At 31.4% G+C, this 20,827-nt stretch overlaps 2 protein-coding genes across 2 annotated transcripts in view; one reads left to right on the top strand and one right to left on the bottom strand.

The window, feature by feature from the left end:
* LOC128990245 (uncharacterized) overlaps positions 1 to 4,322 on the top strand; it is a 52,669-nt gene extending 48,347 nt beyond the window's left edge. The window contains exons 16-18 of the mRNA XM_054412553.1: positions 827 to 987; positions 2,541 to 2,763; positions 3,288 to 4,322. Of these exons, the coding sequence (XP_054268528.1) occupies positions 827 to 987; positions 2,541 to 2,763; positions 3,288 to 3,430 (527 nt within the window). The 3' untranslated portion in view covers positions 3,431 to 4,322. The remainder of the gene's footprint in view (positions 1 to 826; positions 988 to 2,540; positions 2,764 to 3,287) is intronic.
* A 1,668-nt stretch (positions 4,323 to 5,990) lies between these two features.
* LOC128988462 (uncharacterized) lies at positions 5,991 to 19,586 on the bottom strand. The gene is made up of 5 exons (XM_054409767.1): positions 19,500 to 19,586; positions 9,585 to 9,741; positions 9,172 to 9,314; positions 7,964 to 8,102; positions 5,991 to 6,297 (listed from the first exon to the last, which is right to left on the bottom strand). Exons 1-5 carry the CDS (start codon positions 19,528 to 19,530, stop codon positions 6,063 to 6,065), a joined length of 705 nt encoding a protein of 234 aa, XP_054265742.1. The 5' UTR covers positions 19,531 to 19,586; the 3' UTR covers positions 5,991 to 6,062.
* Between the last annotated feature and the right edge of the window lie 1,241 nt (positions 19,587 to 20,827).

The following is a 20,827-nucleotide window of genomic DNA, read 5'->3' as shown; positions in this document are numbered from 1 at the left end:
TCAGTGAGGCAATGCAAACACCACAATTAAATAGTACAAATGTAATTCTATGAACCCTATAAACATTAATATTACATCCAAATCAAGCTTATCATATGTCATTTTAATTTGATAGTAATTCTCTCTTTATTTCTTAAAAACAATGTCGTTGTTTTAGGGACATCTTTGAATCACTTAACATTCCTCAAGTTGCTTTGAAATATCCATACAATACTTGTTACATAATTTCTTAAGGAATCGCTTGTATTTCCTTGGCGATTCTTTCCATCAGTTCAAGCAAATCTCTGTTTGGACAACTTTTATGAACTTTGAACTTTAAATAGCCCAATTGGGATAATTTGAGATTGAGCTGGCCAAAGTACCCATGTCTCCAAAAAATAAGATCAAACAACTATAAAAAAAAAAACATTTCTGAGTGTGGCCATTGGTTGGTCGACTGTGTTTTGAACAATTTTGTGGCTTCCACTGTATTTCTTCTTTTTTGGATTGAAGATATATATAAATAATATTCTCAGTTTCCTATAGTTTTGATCTGGAACAGCAGCTTTGGACAAATGTGAAAATTTGATACAAACAATCTCTATGAGCAATTGAAAAAGAATCACTATTTGCAAAAGTGTCCACAGCAAAAGCACAGTTCAATGACTCCTTTAAATGACATAGTTTATTTGAGTTTATATATAAGCACAGCTGTTCGTTCATTGTTGTATTATTTATCATGTGACAGAGGCAATAAAAATATTGGTGGTCTCATTGCCCCGCCCAATATATCCTCTCATAACTAGATCAACTGGAGTTGTTATTTGAACATGTTTCAAATTTCTAGTGCCGAGGAGATTGATCAATCCAACTTGCATGTCATTCTACGGATCGGGAACTTCAACATCTAACCTTGTGTTGAGAACGTATATTGAGCCTGTAGGAGGAGTCCAATACTACAGAATACACCCTAACTACTTCTACGGCACAAGTAGTGGAACAATCAGAGTAAGTGTGGCAGACACAGAAATATAAGAAATTATTTTGATTTGAAATTTAGTCAATAATCCAAAGCTTCAGATCAGTAGCTAGTGGCTCATTCTGCAGCAATGTCGTTGTATCCTTATGCCATTAATATTAAAATATCAGTATGGTTTATTCTTGGCTTGTACTGTCTCACTTATTTGCTTCACTTGATAGGCTCAACGCCCATATAGAGGGGTGGCAATGTTACAAGAGAACACTGTTGCCAACATTGGTAAACAAAGCTGGAATATGCGTAATTTTTCAAGATGAAAAAATTCCCGTAGTAGTCTTACTTATGTCAATATAACAGGAGAATATCTAAGGAAATGTTACAGCATCATCTCTTGAATATTGTTAAAGATCAAATTCTTAATTCATTTGCAAACACTAAATCAATAAAGTATTATAGATTTTTGGTCAGATCTCCAATACAGATACATATCCTAAAAAACCTAAAAAGGGACCTACCTTTTTTTTGATAGTCGAACCTGAACCTACAGCCCAACGTAGGCCTTATGCAAAAGGGTATTGTTCTTAAAACATTTAATGTAACACACTGACATTGACAATCAGCAGGATTTGAACCTATAGCCTCCAGGCTGGAAGACCAGAGTACATCGGCAACTCACCTGATAGTAGATCTCTTGGGTGATCACTTTGCTCTGCTGATTGGAAACACCATAACACTGCATTCTAAAGAACTGTTCACACCGACGTGGCCAGATATCTTCATTCTTCTGGTATTTCAACGTCGCTCATGGACTGTTCATTTACTATGCTATTCCATGGATGGCAGTGATAGTTATGCCAAATTTTGCTGTTATATTCAGCATCCCAAAGATTTAAATGGATTCATCCATAATACCAATTAACCGAAGAAGAAATCAATTTGGCAAATTCCACCACCTAATGGACGACCTAATGAATTATGAGGGAAGGTGACGTTGACAGCCCAGGGCACTAGTGGGCATGTGTGTACTCCTATTCAGTGACGAGAGCGACGCTTATAGCTTGCTGGCGTACCGGCAGAAACTTTGCTTCCCTTACTCATGTATTAATACGGAGGTGTGGACGTACTCGTCAAAGTCAAAGTAAAAACATGCTTTATTCAATTTAATTAATGTCACTATACATGAACTTGAATAGGTAATACTCTAAATACAAAATTGATTACAGCTAAGTAAATACTAGGTACCATTGTCGGTAAGCTTAAGCCTGTAGCTCTTAACTATCCTTTATATTTTTAGATAAAAAGAGTACAAAGATAACTTTATTTTTTTGGAATTCAAATTGAGTTTACTGGTTTTTACTAATAAGTTTAATTATTAAGTATGTTACTGAGTAGCAGGGAGTTCCAATGAAAAAGTATTTACATTAAGAGCTACGTCAGCGACATATTCCAAAGACGTAGTAAGCGACGGTGTGCACAGTCCCTTTAGTTCTTCTACATTTGCAAAATGTTTCTTCTCATTTGTGTACCAGTACTTTTGTTACTTTGTATGAAATTCAAATGCAAAATGAACTGTATTTTGCAGATATCCAGTTCTACTGGTAGAACGTTGAACATTTGTCAGTCTCGAGTTAACGTTCTTCCCGGCAACAACTCACAGAGTGACATTTGTCGCCAAATAACATCGGATGCTTATCAGATCACCATCAATGGAGCTTGCAGTGGTACCAACATTGCAGGCTGTTCACCAATTTACTTTTCCGTTGCAGTTGTACCAACAACTTCGTCTGCAATAAATTCTTGCACAGGTTAGTATTTTGGAATTAGTTTTTACATATCACACCCAAGATAATGGCGTACATAAAATCATGCAAAATATTTGTATTAAAAAATTTCATTCCATTCTACACTCATCCTTCACTCATATTTGGGTTAAAACACCCACATAGACAACTCAACTCAACTCAATTGATAATGATAATAATAATCATTGTTATTACAATTAGTTGTAGAATGATAGAAGTGAATCTTTGTTATTGGCTAATTTAATTTGTTAGTCACGACCAATCAAGCCAAACGATCAAGAACAACCGGATTTAACTTTGGTTTGTCCCTTGATAAAAGACGGTACAGAATTAAGAATAAATTTACAAATTTGCAAATTTATAAATTATTTATTTTAAATTATTTAAATTAATGCAAATTCATTATTATTTACAGTATTATTTACTCAATTGAAATGCAGAAAAAAATCAACCACCAAAATATTTTAAGTAGCATAGTACCCAAGATTGGTATTTTTATTTGTTTTATGGCAAATTTCCCTCCACAGATGACAACTGCCGTTATCCTGACAACATCCAGGTCGACATTAGACAAGATGGTCTGACATGCGCAAGTGGAGTGTCGGGGCTGATAGGAAGATCAACTTTGATTTTGGTTTTATTAGCTATTTTGACTAACCATCTTACTTGATTCAGCCATTCAAGAAAAATGATTTGAGGAAATGAACAAATTATACCTGAGAAAAAACAACTCAGGATAAAGAACTGATCTTTCCAAGTACCGGTATAGACTAAGAGGGTTTACCCAAACACAATTAAACTATAATTATAGAAACAATGTTAAACTCAAATTTTTTACATTTCTAAAATTATTTAGTAATATCAGGAAACCATTCTAATAATTTGTGAAAAAGGAAGAACAATTGACTCTTGGATTTAAAAAAAGGAAAATAATATATTCTATATTTTATTTTTGAAAAAATGTTAAGCTCAAATTCACATTGTTTAATTCAACAGTTAATATTATTACTGTATAGTTAAAATTACATATTTAGCTTACTTAACTAATTTTGCAGACACATTTGTTTAGTATATGTTTTTGTGCATATTTATTAGATTTATTATTATGTTAGATTACTTAGTACCTTTTGCTTTAATTGTGTAGAATTCAAGTCATATAATATTTTGTAAGCTGTGTTTATTTTTTAGTTATATGAGTAGATAAAATTAGATAAGACGGAGGTGTGAACGTACTCATCAAAGTGAAAGTAAAAACATTATTTATTCAATTTAATTGAGGTTCGACGATTAATTAAATTTTGATTAAATAAACGCTAGGTTGCCAGTTGTTATTTAATTTGTAATCATATAAAGGAAAATATCATATTTTTTCACAGGATAATCATAATGTCTTTTAAGTTTGTGGTTGAAAATTTCTGTTTACTCCGCTTTATTGGTTTGTTTCCTGTTTGAAATGCAATCTATCTCTTTGGTAACATTTTAAACCAGTTCTATCGTAATGACTACCAAACATCTATTTTAGTTTCCCAAATTCCTTCCTTGATCCAGATGGATTCTTTTTCTTTTTTTTTAATGAATAATTCAAGCATTTTAATTAAATCATCCTTTCAAACTTTTTTTAAAGGTAATTGTAGATAAAACTTGCATAAAACTATTTCACTGCTTACTTGTTATACATTTTTGAGAATGTAAGGTAGTCATTTCTGACTTGATTTAGTTTGCTTTAATTACACTGCCTGTATTTTAATTTAAAATAAGGTTTATGTTTTACCAGTACAACTTTTGTATGAGAATTAAATGTATTTTTTAGTAACTAGCACAATTCATCCCCCCCCCCAAATATTTCCTTTACATAAACTGAGTTGAACAATTTACAAAATGTGTTACAATTAAATGGATCTACAAAAACAAGACTTTATACATAGTGTTTTAACAGAATAATGACTTTTTAAAATTCCTTAAAATATTTGTTATACAATTTAAAAATAGATCACACTTCATTTTAGAGCCTTATTATGTGTATAAAACAGCAAAAGCCAGAGCAATCTATGTTTGGTACAAAATGACACAATTTTGATTGATGTGTGATTGCACAAGTGAATAGTTATAAAATTAATTATTGTAGAAACACAAACCTTGGACATATAACTCTAATATATATGAGGTTACATTACCTTAATCGCCAAGTGATCCATGTAGTCCAAATCTAGGATTACGTACATTTCGACGTCAATGCGTCATTGTCAAATCTACAAACACTTTTTTAAACCATAAGGGTCACGTCATAGTCTTTCCGACACACACAAACGAAACAATAACGGACAAAAATACATTTAAGTAGGCCTACTAACTAATTTATGGTAAACGGTCGTCACAACATAGTACAGATCTAATCGCATGCCGAGACTCGACTGATGGTGCGCCGCTTCCTGGTTTATCAAGGTGGCAGAGGACAAAGTCCAAGTTTGTCCGTTATTGTTTCGTTTGTGTGTGTCGGAAAGACTATGACGTGACCCTTATGGTTTAAAAAAGTTTTTGTAGATTTGACAATGACGCATTGACGTCGAAACGTACGTAATCCTAGATTTGGACTACATGGATCACTTGGCGATTAAGGTAATGTAACCTCATATATATTATATCTCAGTGATTCAGAAAAACAACATACAACATGAAAATATAACTCTAGTTTTTATAGTCAGGATAGACTTGGGTAATGGGTATTGCTCAAAATGGTGTATTTTGGGACAGTCCAAATGCTTGAATATCAGTGTTGGTTGAATGATGCCGTATTTTAAAGATCTCTAATGGACAACAGAAACTCAGTAAACATTTTAGGTCACTCACATTATTATAAAATATACATAACTTTTTAAGGGGGTCCATTTTGTATCAAGTTGAGATATGCCTCTCATTAAATTTTATATAACCATTTTTAGACAGTTCTTTTAGAAAAAAAATAAGGTGTCAGGTTTTTAGATTTGTATAATTTGTGTCATTGATTGATATCACCTTCACTTTTACTTCATAATAGATGACAGACTACATAATACGTTACCTTAAGTAGAAAAAAGTTGCAGTCCGCTTTGGAAATTTTTTGTACCTTACATAAGTCTTGAAAATAAAAAAATTCTTGTTTGTAAGCTTATTTCGAGTGAAAATTCATACATACATTTTGAAAGGTGAAATTTGTCACATTGAAGTTTGATAGTTACAAAAAATATGGACCCTCTACTACACAAACTCTTATTGGCTTCTAAAACTATTTACAAATATCTACACCACTTTGAACAAAGTAAAAATCATTTAATAACAACCATGAGCGTCCAGCACAAAACTAATTCAATAAGAAAAATAAATATCTCATGTGATGTTGTTGCGTTGCTACAGTATGATACGTCAATGTTGCGGCAATGTTTTGAGTACACTCTCATGTTGGATAGGGTATCAGCGATCTTCTTGATGAACAAAGCTTCTTCCTTGCGGCATTTGAGACGACTGGCAACGTAGACGCACTTGAGGAATCCATGTCTTGCGCTGTATCAGTTCAAACTATTATCATCTCCTTCCAAAAAAAGGATGAGAAATGCAATACAGTAAAGCATGATAAGAAAGCGCAGACGATACATTGGTGTTTCCTGAAAAATATTTTATCGCTGTAAAAACTGAGTGGTAAATACCTTATGATTTAAGTCCAATATATTGGCTATCAAGTGACATAATGAAACATTCACAATATTCACATACAAATGTCTGAATTTTTGCAATTACAACATAACACATGGTTGTAAACTGTACCTGACTATGCTGCAACCTTGAAGATAATATAATAACAACTGAGCTGACATTGGCTGGTTGGTCACTTTAGATGGAGGGTTTAACTCTTGTCTATGTCAGGTCTAGTCTAGTTATAATGTCGGCAGAGCTTGGTGGAAGGTTTCTACCATGAAAGGTGGGCGTTTTGGGTAAAAGTGGATTGAATAGGTGGATTCTTTGTGCATTGTATTTCTGATCACACATTTTGATACTCTTGGTGGGCAAAGCAGAGTCAGCAGTAACAATATTCATGAATCTTCTGAGAAAATCACATCAAGATGGGCTGGACTTTCAACAAGCTTTATCAGAACTCAGGAACCCACTTTCCAAGGAGGAATTGACTTTAGCCCTGCTCAACTCATCATGAACCGAAGAACATAAAGCAGACTATCTATAAATAAGAACTTTCTAAAGCCACAGGTTCCAAAATATGTTCAGGATCTATGAGAATGAACAGGGCCACTTTGTCAAAGGCTCGGTGGGCCCGTGTCCAGGGGGGTAAAGGCAAGAAAAATTCCTCTTAGGAAGGGGGACTCAATTATCTCTTAGGCCCATAGCACGTCATATGCAAACCGCAGGTCTGGGAATGAAAAATATTCGGTATAATAGACAATTGATTATAGTGACACCACAGAACTGCCTCCGTTATCAATTGGCAAAAGTATGTGATTGAAGAAACAACCCCCAACTGAATAATGAAAAGTGGTTGAAGGTAACATTTTTGCAAGAAAAAGGAAGAATAAAGCATATATTACAGCATAGATTACATTAATAGACACTTTTTACGAACTTAAAATAATTTGGAAAAAGGGGGTTGGTAAGGTCATCCATAAGTACACGTGAAATTTTGAGAAAACCACAAGTCACACCCCCATAAACCATATACTTAAAATGTTCGTCATGGCAAGAAACCTTGCACAAAACTATCCATTATTTCATAAATTGTCATAAAAATACCTCAGCTGTACTCATTTGTATGTTGTTCTTTCAATTTATTACCTTATTAAAATCAAATGTGCATTATTTGTTTGTATTGCTGTATTCTGTTTTGTTTATTTCAGCTTAACTTAACCAATCAATAGTTTTGTTAATACTTATGATCAAGTCAAACGGGGTGAAGCCTGTGGGTAACGGCTAGTGTTTATTAGAATCTTATTTATTTTGACCGTTTTGTTCTTGTTAATATTCAAATTGTTGTTACCTACTTAGAGATTCTTAAAGTTCCATTATTTTACAAGTAAATTAATTTCTTAGAAAGAGGTTTTTATTTGAATTAGTAGAACTGTTAAGAGATGTCATCCTCTTGTCCTTGTATCTACAAAACATATACTGTGTAAAACCCTGGATTTTGTGTCATTTAGCACCAGAGTGTTAATTTACTACTCACCAGCATAGTTCCAGGAGTCGAGTTTCCATCGTGGTGTTCTTCCTTGCCACTTCTTCTCTGACAAGGCTGACAAATCTATTGGCACAGTTGTCCCAGTCTTTGCTGATGCCTTTGTAGCATGATGTATATTGCAGGTATTCTACAAATGTTGGAAACATTATCATTAAATTGTTGACACAATAGACTAAATGGCAAACTTCAATATGGATTAGGATCTCATCATGTTTGAAGTATAATAGAAAAATTACTATCATAGTCATATAATTGAGAGATTTCTTTTTCTAGGAACAATGTTTTTTTATTTTTCATTCTAACATGAAATAAATAAAAAAAATAAAATAACAAATTAATTAATCATTTGGCTATTTAATTTTACAGTAACTTTTACATACTGTCAAAGCATTTAGAATATTGTAAAGGTTTAACACTAGGAATGTTTGAAATTGTTTGAAGAAATTGGTTCATGATTTCATTGTAATGTTGTCAAAAATTGTTCAAATTTTGGAAAAAGTAACAATAGTTCATGATTTCTTTGTAATGTTGTCAAAAATTGTTCAATTTTTGGAAAAAATTAACAAATAAAGTACCTATTTTTTTATAGAATCTATCTAGTGTATGAAGACTATTATTTTCAAAGAACACCTTTGTTTCAGGTTCCAGTTTAAAACAGTAGCAGTGATCATAATTTATTATAAGAATTAATACATAAAACATAGTAGGCTACACAAAATCTCTCTATATACTTAATACAATAAGATTTGTCTCTGCTACAGTCCTTTTCAAGCCGTCCTACTTAACAGATTTTTATTATTATGAGGTGTCATTTTAAAGATTATTATCTAGAAGACCTGCAAATGCCAAATAGAGGTAGTTTCATTTGGGATTTGCACCCTCACATAGAGTCCATTTTTGAAGATCATGATAATGATGATAATAATAATAGCTTTGTGACCTAATAACTGATCTAAAAATAATCTTTAAAAGTGACTGGGTATTGCACTGGATTCATATTTATCTCCAAAACAAGTTTTATATGTGTAAAACCCTACATTTTTGTTGGATACTTAATGTAAAACCCTATATTTTTGTTGGATACTCATTCAAATACTTAACGAACCAAAGTTGTTATGCAAACCCATTACAGCTGCATCATTTTTAAATTTAATTTCTTTTATTTTTCTTTAAAATGGCAATAGAATATAAACTACCTGCTTGAAAAACTGGGTCATCACAGAGGAATTTGAATGTGTGTTTGGCTCCTATTACATGTGCTTCTAAAGTCTGTCTGTCTGCAGTGGAGAGACATTTCTGTGCGAAGGCATCCATACAGCCCATCCCCAGCTTGAAAGCACTGAAATATAAGACATTTTAAGCAATTCATTGTAATTGGCCACCAGAGGTGTTTGAGACATAGTTTATACCTGAATTTTTTTCGTGTTTTATGTTTGTGTGTTGTTTGATGAGACAGAGCTGAGACAACTATATGAAATTTATAAGTTTTCAGCAAATTTAAATTTAGGTACTGAAAAAAAATTTGCTACAGATGGTCATATAGTTGGGATCTCTACTCCAGTATCCATAAGTTGATTTACCTATACGCTAGGATATACAAATAAATTACCTGCACGATGCATCAACATCTTTTTTAGAGCTAGGGATGCCTCTCATCTCAGATTTCTCCAGTATTGGGGGAAGTTTCTTTAGACAATTGTCTAGATAAGAGCGATCCTTGCATTGTACTTCTGAGTCATTAGTGGCAGCGTCTGCCACATGAAGTACTGAAACAGATGCAGATTCAGATCGTCTGAAGTTTATAAGAATGAAGAATTCCAGGCTTGTTCCAAATGTGGTAGGAGAGCTGGAATAAGCGTGTGAAGTCCCAAGAGGACTATTTTGAAGGACCTCACATGTTAAAACGAATTGATCAATAAATTATGTTTTTCCTGAACAAGGTTGAATGTTTTTTAACAGACCTCGTATGTCCTACAAGAGTCCTAAGAAAAATTCTCCTATGAAACTGAATTCTGTTATTTAAGACTAAAATACAACAAACCGTGTCATAGAACTTTATCTTCAAACCCTAAAATGGAATAGAAAATTTGTTATGCTGTATTGTAATGAAAAGTTTTACTTATTAATTATTAGTTTAAGTCCAACAGAAAAGTATTTTCTTGTGTGGTAAACAATATTTTTTCTGGGAACATCAATTACACACAGGGGATTGAAACACAAATAAAAAATAATAGCGCTAACATGACTTTCACTATACTTAACAATATTTGAGTATTAATGTAAATTTATTTAAAATACTAGCTACAGAGCCCGTTGTGGTTAAATACAACGGTCTCTAGTAAAATAATGGTTGTGAAATCCATACATCACTTTACTCACTAATATTAATGGTACAGATTAAGCACATAACATTAGAATCGCATACTTAACATAAGGAACTCACTTTAAACACAAATGCAAATTGTTAACAACAACTATTAAAGAAAAATCAATTAAACAACAATATAACAATAAGCTGTTAAATTATTAACACATGTTTCGTATGTTTAGATTATACATACCGGTAAACCAATTATTGCCATCTATAAAAAATTATTGGGTTTCTTCTCTGAGTCAGGTTAAAGGTCTTCTACCCTACCGATTTTCATAATTTTGGCCTTAAACTAAAGGTATGGACGCACCACAGATTTGCCATCATTAATCGGCATTCATTTTGACGTATATTTCGAGTTATGCACAAAATGCGTCCCTGTACATTTCTTATGGGAGTTAATTTAGTTTTTTTCAAGTTTTTTTCGAGTTCGTTTGGCTCTTCTACCAGCCTGATTTTCATAATTTTGGTCTTAAAAAATTAAGCTATGCAAGCATATATTTGTCATCAAGCATCATTATTAATTTATCTAATGTATTACTCAACAAAAAAATATAAATTTGATTTTTTTGATTTTTTACTTCAATTAAAGATGTATTCCAGCAGTTCTAATTACATAACCCTATATATGTTTTGGTCTAAAAACCTTTAGTTAAATACCAGCTTTCATTTGAGCTATTGATTATTAAGATTCCGATCTTAATAATCCTACCTAAAGCACACTGCTGAATCACGAATCAACAATAATTATAATCGTTTAGGTAGGTACTTATCTGCAATCTAAGATACGTAACTCAAATTTGATTTAAGTTATTTTATGTCTTGGTCTTAAAATACTTCAAAGGCTTTCACTTGAGATATTGATAGTTTTAATCAGTTAAGTTAAAGATATCCTGAACCGCTCAATCAGAAAACATAAATTTAATTATATCTTGGATATGGAATTTAGGTTTAGATATATTTACTCAATTCTAATTACGTTATTCTATTTGTTTTGACCTAAGAACCTTCAGTGAAATACCAGATTCCATTTTAATTATTGATTATTAAGATCGGACGTACCTAAAGCACACTGCTAAATCACGAACAACCCAATTTTTTAAAAAGAATGGAGTTCTTTATCATCGATTTATATAGTCCAGGCGCTGAGGGGGTTTGAGCATGCATAAAAGTGTAACGAAATTTGACTTTTGATTGTTGCTATGGGTACCTAGTAGATGAAGAAAATTGATGTTGTCGCATTTCTAGGTGGTTAATAACATGGGGGGGAGGGGGTGAAGTTGGGGGGCCGCCCGGGGGGCCGCCGCGCACAAAATAGCTTATATCTCGAGAACCAAAAGTCATATGAATACGTTAGACATGTGAAATTGTGCAGAAAAATGCATTCTACAAAGAGATTATGTAGTAGTTTCACGGAAATCGACAAGAAGTTACTAAAAATTATATTTTTAAATTTACGATAAGTATAATCAGGAGTATAATTGCTTTTGTTGTTGTTTAGAACCACTAATTTTTTAATTGACAACTTTTGAGAGTAGCACACAATAGGTAAATAGTATTTCTGTATAATGAAACTATTGCGGTACATAACTTAACAGCTATACAATCCTCAGATCCAATAAACATAACACAAACAAAGGCGCAAAACGCGTCGCGGTCATTGTTCCTGCTGCCGTAACTATTAATGGCGAGTACAGTTCAAGCTGAGACTTATATTATACTTTTAGAAAGATGGAGATTCTGAGGATTCATTTTCATACATGTAAAATAGTATTGAGTGACTATTATGTAGCGGGAAATATAGTTTGTAAAAGAAGAGAGTTCAAAATACATTTTGGTGGTTTAACGTTTCCATCACCATCTGAAACTGCAATAAATTCCCTAAAATTATATATCTCCGAATCTGAGGTTGGTTATAACAATTTTATATAGTTTTGAAAAGGTCATATAAATTATGTTTTCGTAAAATATTTTAACATTTCACATTCTGACGTCAATTACTCAGGAAATTTCGATTTCAACTACATTTAACTATATATATTTTAGAAAGAGATTTTACTCTTAAATTATGCAGTGTAACCAGTGTAAACTAGGAATACAATGGAAACTCCATGTACAGTATCTAAACTTAAATTTATTTAATTACAATACAAAATTTATGGTAAAAGAAAAGAAACTAAGGGTTCACAATAAAAGTTTACAAAGGGTGGCAAATGAATTTACTAATTTAAGCTTTAGGCTAGGCCTATTACAATAGTTCTAATTTAAGTTCAGGTGTTATATTGCATGGATCTTTATCTCAGGTGGGGTTATCGAGCGGCGTTTGAATTTAATCTTGTGATTATATATAGCCCAATTAAATTTTGTTTTGCAATATAAATTATGTTCGAATTATTTTCTGATAGGTTGAATTAATTATTGTTCTGAATAAGCTTCTATTAGTTTCTTTACTTTTAAATTCTGATACAAAAGTTCAAAAGTTAGGCTTAAAAATGTTCTAATGGCTTCGATCCAAGGAAAGAAAATGTCTACTGGAGTGATCTCACCAAAATTGATGTCTTCTGTGAATTTAATTTCTTGATGTTGTGTTGTTATTAATGTTTGTAACAAGGACGGATCTTCTTTAATCAAATTTCACTAATTTATTCCAAATATATGCACTTTTTTTAAAATTTTTATATTAAAAAAAATGCAGTTTACAATTTATATCTACATACTAGCTCAGCAGTCTTTGAAGTGAGGAAGGTTTGATGCATTGTTGCATTCACATATGTAAATGCTGACTTTATCACGGAAAATTGTAGGCCACTGTTCACAAATATATTATAACAATTTTCATTTGCTATAGAGCTAAATTTAAATTTTGACAAGTTATTTAAGTAAAATGATATTGAATTTGAAGCAATTTTGTTACAAAAAGTTATAGGCTATTATTTATTTACATGAAATAAGGTTATTTGAAAATGTTTTATATTATATTGTTTTGAATCAATTACCTATTGCTCTGTTTGGCCATATATTATACAAGGTTTGATAAAGGGAGATGGATTGACATATTGATAAAAATAAAAACATATGGTAAAAATTAAATTATTCTATTGAATTTTTTTTTTTTTTAAATACTGAATTATTACAGCAGTATAATATTTATTTACTGTTGATGCAATTAATTTATTTCTTATAGAACAATTAAATAAAATTTGGTAATTAAAATAGTTTTGTAGTTTTTTATAATTTTATTTTTATGCGTATTTAAAAAACATTGATATTTCTACGTAAGGAATCATTTTTTATAACATTTAGATAATATAGATAAAAACATTATTTTTATGATTTTTGAGGGTTGATTAAGACATTTCTAATTTGCATAATCCAAACATTTGCAAACCTCTTGCTACTACGCCTAAAAGCATTGCTGAAAAATATATATTTTTATATTATTATATTCTACATTTATCTCTGAAACATAATATATAATAGATATCTACTTATATGGGCATGTAACTGTTCTCTGGTGAATTATATGGTACCACTACAAAAGGGCCAAAATATAACCACCACTGGTACCCAGGTAGGGTTAAGGATTGAGAAAGAAGAAGTAAAATTATAATGCTTTGAACTTCAACTAATCAGCTATTCAGGCCAATTTAATTGTTAACGATTGGTGCGATGATTCGTTGCATTACTGTCAGAGACAATGAGGGGTAAAGAAAAAATAACCTCTTTTTACAAGTTTTGAATAGTGGTTTTTGGTAATTAAAATACTGTCGCAGGTTAATTAGTGCACACAACTCGCGTAAATAGTGTTAACGACAATCGGAGAAGTTTTTAAGGCACTCGCCAAGGCTTGTATTTAACATTTTCTACTCGTATCGTTTACACTACCTTCACGCGATCGCCGAAACAGCTGTTGCACCAATTGTGCAGCCTGGTCAGGTGATGGAAACGTTCAACCACCAAAATGTATTTTGAACTCTCTTCTTTTACAAACTATATTTCCCGCTACATAATAGTCACTCAATACTATTTTACATGTATGAAAATGAATCCTCAGAATCTCCATCTTTCTAAAAGTATAATATAAGTCTCAGCTTGAACTGTACTCGCCATTAATAGTTACGGCAGCAGGAACAATGACCGCGACGCGTTTTGCGCCTTTGTTTGTGTTATGTTTATTGGATCTGAGGATTTTATAGCTGTTAAGTTATGTGCCGCAATAGTTTCATTATACAGAAGTACTATTTACCTATTGTGTACTACTCTCAAAAGTTGTCAATTAAAAAATTAGTGGTTCTAAACAACAACAAAAACCATTATACTCTTGATTATACTTTACTTATCGTAAATTTAAAAAATATAATTTTTAGTAACTTCTTGTCAATTTCCGTGAAACTAATACATAATCTCTTTGTAGAATGCATTTTTCTGCACAGTTTGACATGTCTAACGTATTCATATGACTTTTGGTTCTCGAGATATAAGCTATTTTGTGCGCGGCGGCCCCCCGGGCGGCCCCCCAACTTCACCCCCTCCCCCCCATGTTATTAACCACCTAGAAATGCGACAACATCGATTTTCTTCATCTACTAGGTACCCATAGCAACAATCAAAAGTCAAATTTCGTTACACTTTTATGCATGCTCAAACCCCCTCAGCGCCTCGACTAATAGTCAAACGGTCTTTCTTGCAACCTCAACAGCAACTGTCAGTCTTTGACGGGTTTCAGCATAGATAAAAGGATTTAATCTATGGTTTCACCTATTAAATAACAAAAAATCAAACTTTCATAATTATTTGAAGGCTACACGAATTAGGCTTTCCAATGACCTATTAATGAATAAAATCGGTTCAGTAGAACTGAAGATTTAATTGTACAAAATCTTTAGTTAAATATTTTCTCACCATTATAAATTGGGAGGTTGCTTAACATTTTTGCAAATAACTTTGAAATGGTGAGGAAATCGACCAAAGTGGAAGGTAATATTCTGATAGATAATAAAATTTTCTACAAATTATTATTATGTTTTTTTTTGAAAATACTCAATAAAGGCAGCCTAAAGATGGCTACAAATATAAACTTGGAAATATAAACTTAGAAAAAAGGCATTTTAAATGTAATATTGTTTATTTTCATTGTTTTACCTCAAATATGTAATAAAATCAAACTTTCATAATTATTTGCAAATCTACACGAATTAGGCTTTCCAACGACCCATTATGTAACAAAATCGGTCCGGTAGAAGTCTAGATTTAGTTGTACAAAGTTTAACAAAAATATAACTAATTCAGTATTTTCTCACCACTATAAATTTGGAGATCACTTAGATTATTGCCAATAACTTTTAAATGGGTGGGAAATCGACCAAAGTGAATGTTATATTCTGAAAGAGAATAAAATTTACTACAAATAACTGCTATGCATTTCTTGAAAACACTTAATAAAGACAGCCAAAAGCTGGCTACAAATAGAAACATGAAAACAGAATCTTAAAAAACGCAGTTTTTAATGTATTTTTGTTATTTTTACTTTTTTACCACAAAATGTAAATAAAATCACACTTTCATAATTATTTGCAAATCTACATGAGCTGGGCTTTCCAATTACCCATTAATTAACAAAATCGGTCCTGTAGAAGTCTAGATTTAGTTGTACAAAGTTTAACAAAAATATCCCTAACTCAGTATTTTCTCATTACTATAAATTCGGAGGTTGCTTAGCTTTTTTGCAAATAACTTTTAAATGGTGAGGAAATCGACCAAAGTGGAAGGTGATTTTCTGAAAAAGAATAACATTTTCTACAAATTGATACCATACACTTGTTGGAAAGACTCAAAAAAGGCAGCCAAAAGTCTCACCCAAATAAAAAGTTTAAAAAACACCGTTTTCAATGTATTTCTTATGGAAAACATGTTTTTTTTTTTAAATATTTCACCATAAATCATAACAAAAGCAAACTTTCATAATTATTTGCAAATCTACACGAATTAAGCTTTCCAACGACCCATTAATTAATAAAACCGGTCCAGTAGAACTCTAGATTTAGTTGTACAAAGATTTTAAAAACTGAATTATATATAGAATAGATAATTGTCTGACCACATAACATATGAACCCAGAGATGTAACATGATAGCCATTTACAAAATTCTGCACTTGTAATTAGTAAAATTAAAATTGATATTGAAGATTATAATCATTTAATTCCCGTGGTATTAAACATTAAACACATTGAATAGACTATAATTGACATTTTCTTTTTACTTTACTTTTATATCCTACTATGAAATTTGTTTGAATATTTTATTTATCTCACTATTTGTCTTAATACTGCGAAAAGTAAGAATTTCTGTCAAGAAAACAGATACAGTGCAAACTGGTAGGGTCAACTACTTCAACATTAATTACAATTTATAACTTTTAATTGCATTTAAATTGCTTTCATTCTACCTTAAAGAAGATTGAAACACTCATTGAATATTTATAGATAGTAAAAAATCAGGTAGTTAGTTTACCGAGTCTAAGGAGCATTCATCATAAATAATTTGTTAAGATGTAATAATTTATGAATTAAGGGATATTTTACTTAGAACAATACTATTTAGAAAATGTCCATTTTATTCTATACCGTTTTTATACAATTTTGATTCTAATACAAAAAATATTGTTTTGTGAAGTAGAAATTGAATGGTTAGAATTTTCAGAGTGGGTTGAACAATTATTCAAGTGCATGTTTTGTATGTTAAAAGTGAATTGCTTTCAAGAAGATTGTGTCCTGCCAATTTACATGATTAAAGTTTGTCTATTATTGTTTTGTACATGAGAGGAGTACATGACATGTAATTAATTTTGTAAAAAACTCATTATTAAATAAAACATTTATATTATACAGTAGATTATAAATAAAATAAATAAATAAATACAGCTAGTTAAATTAAACAACTTTAAAAATAAAATAAGTTAGCACCAAATAACTTCTCTTTCCTTATAGAACATTTTATTTTCAAGGAACGTGATCTGCACCTAATATTTTAAAATTAACAAATAAAGCGTTAAAGTTAGTATTGTTGGAGAGAAAAATGAAAAGAAATATCATAATGAAATAAATTACTTAAAGCATACATTAAGTATGCATATGGCAGTAAAATAAGTTGAGGCCAATTCTCTCCATTGAATATACTCTCTGCTTTATTACAAAGAAAGGTTTACAAATAGGTAAGCAAATGAAGTACGCTTTACACATAAAGAATAAACCGAGTTGTGTTTGTAATTTTGCAAGAGCTAAAGTAAACAAAAGCATCTCTGTATTTCTACCAGACTAATTAAACATACAACCCCACAAGCCATTGTAACCTGTTTCCTTTTAATGTTTTGTTTCAAACAAATAAAGTGAGTTATTATGCTGCTCATACGATTTGGTTACTTCCACTTCCACTAGCTTCAACAGGTTGAATTCATTTGTTTTTGGTTATTCATCAGTTCTTTATCACCTAACAATACCTCTTTTGAATGTTTTATGAATGATCAAACTAATGTTAGACAAATATCTTTGTATATTTATTCAACGAAACACTATTTCACACAATTATTATTAATGCCAAGCTATTTCTATTTCTTGTTAAGTTACCAGTTCGTACTGATTTCAACACACTATTGTAAAATGGCCTTTGCTGTATATACAGTAAATAAATATAGTGTATTCAAATCATTCCATTAAATCATACTAAAGAATGTGTTTTTATGTTTGTCAAGTATACTTTGAAAGCAATTTGTTAGAAGGGCAATTAAAATTGTTTAGAGGCATATATTGTTAAGGTAACTTACTGATATTAAATATAAACTCTTAATTATCAATACTAAGATGAGTTTTTTTGCCTAAATTAAGTATTTACAGGTAAATTATATAATTACAAAGTCAAAGAATACAGCCTACTGAAGCCTACAACAAATCAGACATTAATTGTATTTCCTAGTATATTTTTACTTTCTCCGGGGCTATACCATAATATGGAAAAAGTATTGTTTTCATAAAAATTTTCGAGTTTGAGTTTTGAGTGGATATATTCGTTTTGGGTCCCCCTGAACCCAAAAAAGTGGTTTTCAAAGTGATGTCTGTGTGTGTGTGTGTCTGGATGTGTACAGAGCTAGGGACTACACCTGTGGCCCGATTTCAATGAAATTTGGTGTGTAGGTTTTAATCCATGGTATTTCCAGGAGTTTTTTTTCACTTTTTTGAAATTTTAATTTTCAATGTTGATTTTCCTATAAAACCCATAAAATAACGGAAAAATCGGGTTTTCTCAAAAATGGCCCGAACGATTTTGAAAAAATTTTAGTATGTTGTAAGTTAGCCCTTTATTTTTTTCTGTAAAAATTACGGTTCACAAGTTATTGTAAGTTATGTTATTTTCCCATAAAAACCCCATAAAATAACGAAAACTCGGATTTTCTCGAAAATGGCCCGAACGATTTTATTAAAACTTAAGTATGTTATAGTCCTTTAAATTCTGAACGAAATGGTACAGATCCCATTTCCGTTAAAATTATGGTTCAAAAGTAATTGTAACGTAGGCTATGTTGTTTTCCCATAAAAAAACCACAAAATAAAATTAAATTACGAATTTTTGGAGAAAGGCTGGTTTTGATCAAAATTAATATGTTATGGTCCTTATAATTCTACAAAAAATAGTACAACAATCCATTGCTGTAACAATATTACGGTTAAAAAGTTATTACAACTTCAGTTATTTAAACTATAAAATATCATATTTACTCTCACCGCTTACACATGATGAAGATTGCTGACAAACTTATGGGAGATATGTGTCAGAATGCTGATAACGTTTATTTAAAATGGCTGATATCAACATATACTTATTAAACTGACAAATCGATTTCAACATATTTCAAGAATTTTTTTCCAAAAAGAGTTATTCATCAAAAGTTTTAAGACATTGTGTCTTTGTATCCTTTTGATACAAATGTTTGAATCTAAAAATTTAGATGGATTAAACTACAAAAAAACTACTACATAAAAGTAGATTGTATATTAGAACTAAGTTTAAAATGAGATACTCTAAATCCTGTCACAATAAATTACTCTTAAGTTACATATAATACCTATAATATAAGTTTAATCTAATAACAAACACTTACATTGTACTACAAACGTGATGCCCAACAGCATGATTACAATCACGTGAGTTGAAAACAACTTGGACCACTTGAGTTCATACCTGAGGAGGGACGGGCACGGACTGAGGGTATGTTCTCCCAACAACCACCCCAACAACCCAACAACCCCCTACCAGCCAGACAACAACCCACACTAGAAACAAAACATTGTATAATATTCCAACTCCTCTGCACTAAGCTGCTTCCTTTAAACACGTCTGTATTCCCGACTGCAACGAGAACATTAATTGTGTTCTCCTGAGAAATGTTTAGTTTTTAACCTCCAACGCCGAGAGTCATTAAGGAAATTACACTCGAACACATCCTCGAGAAAAATCAAGGTTTTCTTTTCCATTTGACATTTGAACTGAGCGCTTTGAGTTAACTGTTCGACCCGTTTTCCAAGCAGATTATTGGTGTTTGATATGAAATTTGTTAAGAACATTGTGTAAAGAAAACATGCACGGTGAGTTTTAACAGTTTAAAGAAATTGAGTAATTAAGTTCAATTATAAATTATAGTGCTGTCTCCTAATCACACTTTTGACAACTGAAGATTCAGGAGTTGCAGAACCAGCTCTCAAGCCATTATGTTAGGCAGTACTTTTTACAAAACTAAAATATTCGAAATGTTATGGATTTTTATATATTTTTTGGTGGTGCGTGCACAAATCACGCATTTTGAATTTAGTTCGATTCCCAGACAAAATGAATAATGCTACACCCTTTCACTATTTAAAGATAACGTTTTTTGATACAGATTAGGTAAATAAAACTAATAATTTACAATAAATTTAAAATTTTGCATTTAGATCTACAATGGTTGATTTACCTACCTCAATCAGGTTAGGGTTATAAAAATTTTTTTTATTTAAATACATTTTCATAAACTGTATTGTTAATCCAGTCAATAAAGGTATTGTAGAGGACATGGAGAGGGGGAAATTTTTTTCTGCGGGAATGTGTTCGGGGTAGTTAGAAGATAAAAATACCAAAAGTCCCCGCAACTGGCCCTGCTGCTTCAGCGGGGGGAGGGGGGGAAATACCCCATTTTTTAGTTTTTTACTTCTACACTGAAAACCGTGCGTCGTACGGAAAAAATGTAAATTATAAAAAGAAAGATGATGAAATTCTCTACAAGAATGGTTATATTCATTTCTTATGTATATGCATTAGTTTTAAAGATATTCTCAAAATAATATAAAAATTATTTTATAAATTGATTTTTCAGACGTTTTTTTCCAAATAAATTCATATAATCGATTAGCCTGCTATTGTTTTACATTAGTAAGAATAGAAAACAGGTTTTGG

This window comes from Macrosteles quadrilineatus, unplaced genomic scaffold (assembly GCF_028750875.1).
Source record: "Macrosteles quadrilineatus isolate MER2022 unplaced genomic scaffold, UCM_ALF_1.0 Scaffold_3__2_contigs__length_128488019, whole genome shotgun sequence".
NCBI lineage: Eukaryota > Metazoa > Arthropoda > Insecta > Hemiptera > Cicadellidae > Macrosteles > Macrosteles quadrilineatus.
Note: the sequence above shows the minus strand (reverse complement) of the source record. Positions and strands in the feature narration are given on the sequence as shown.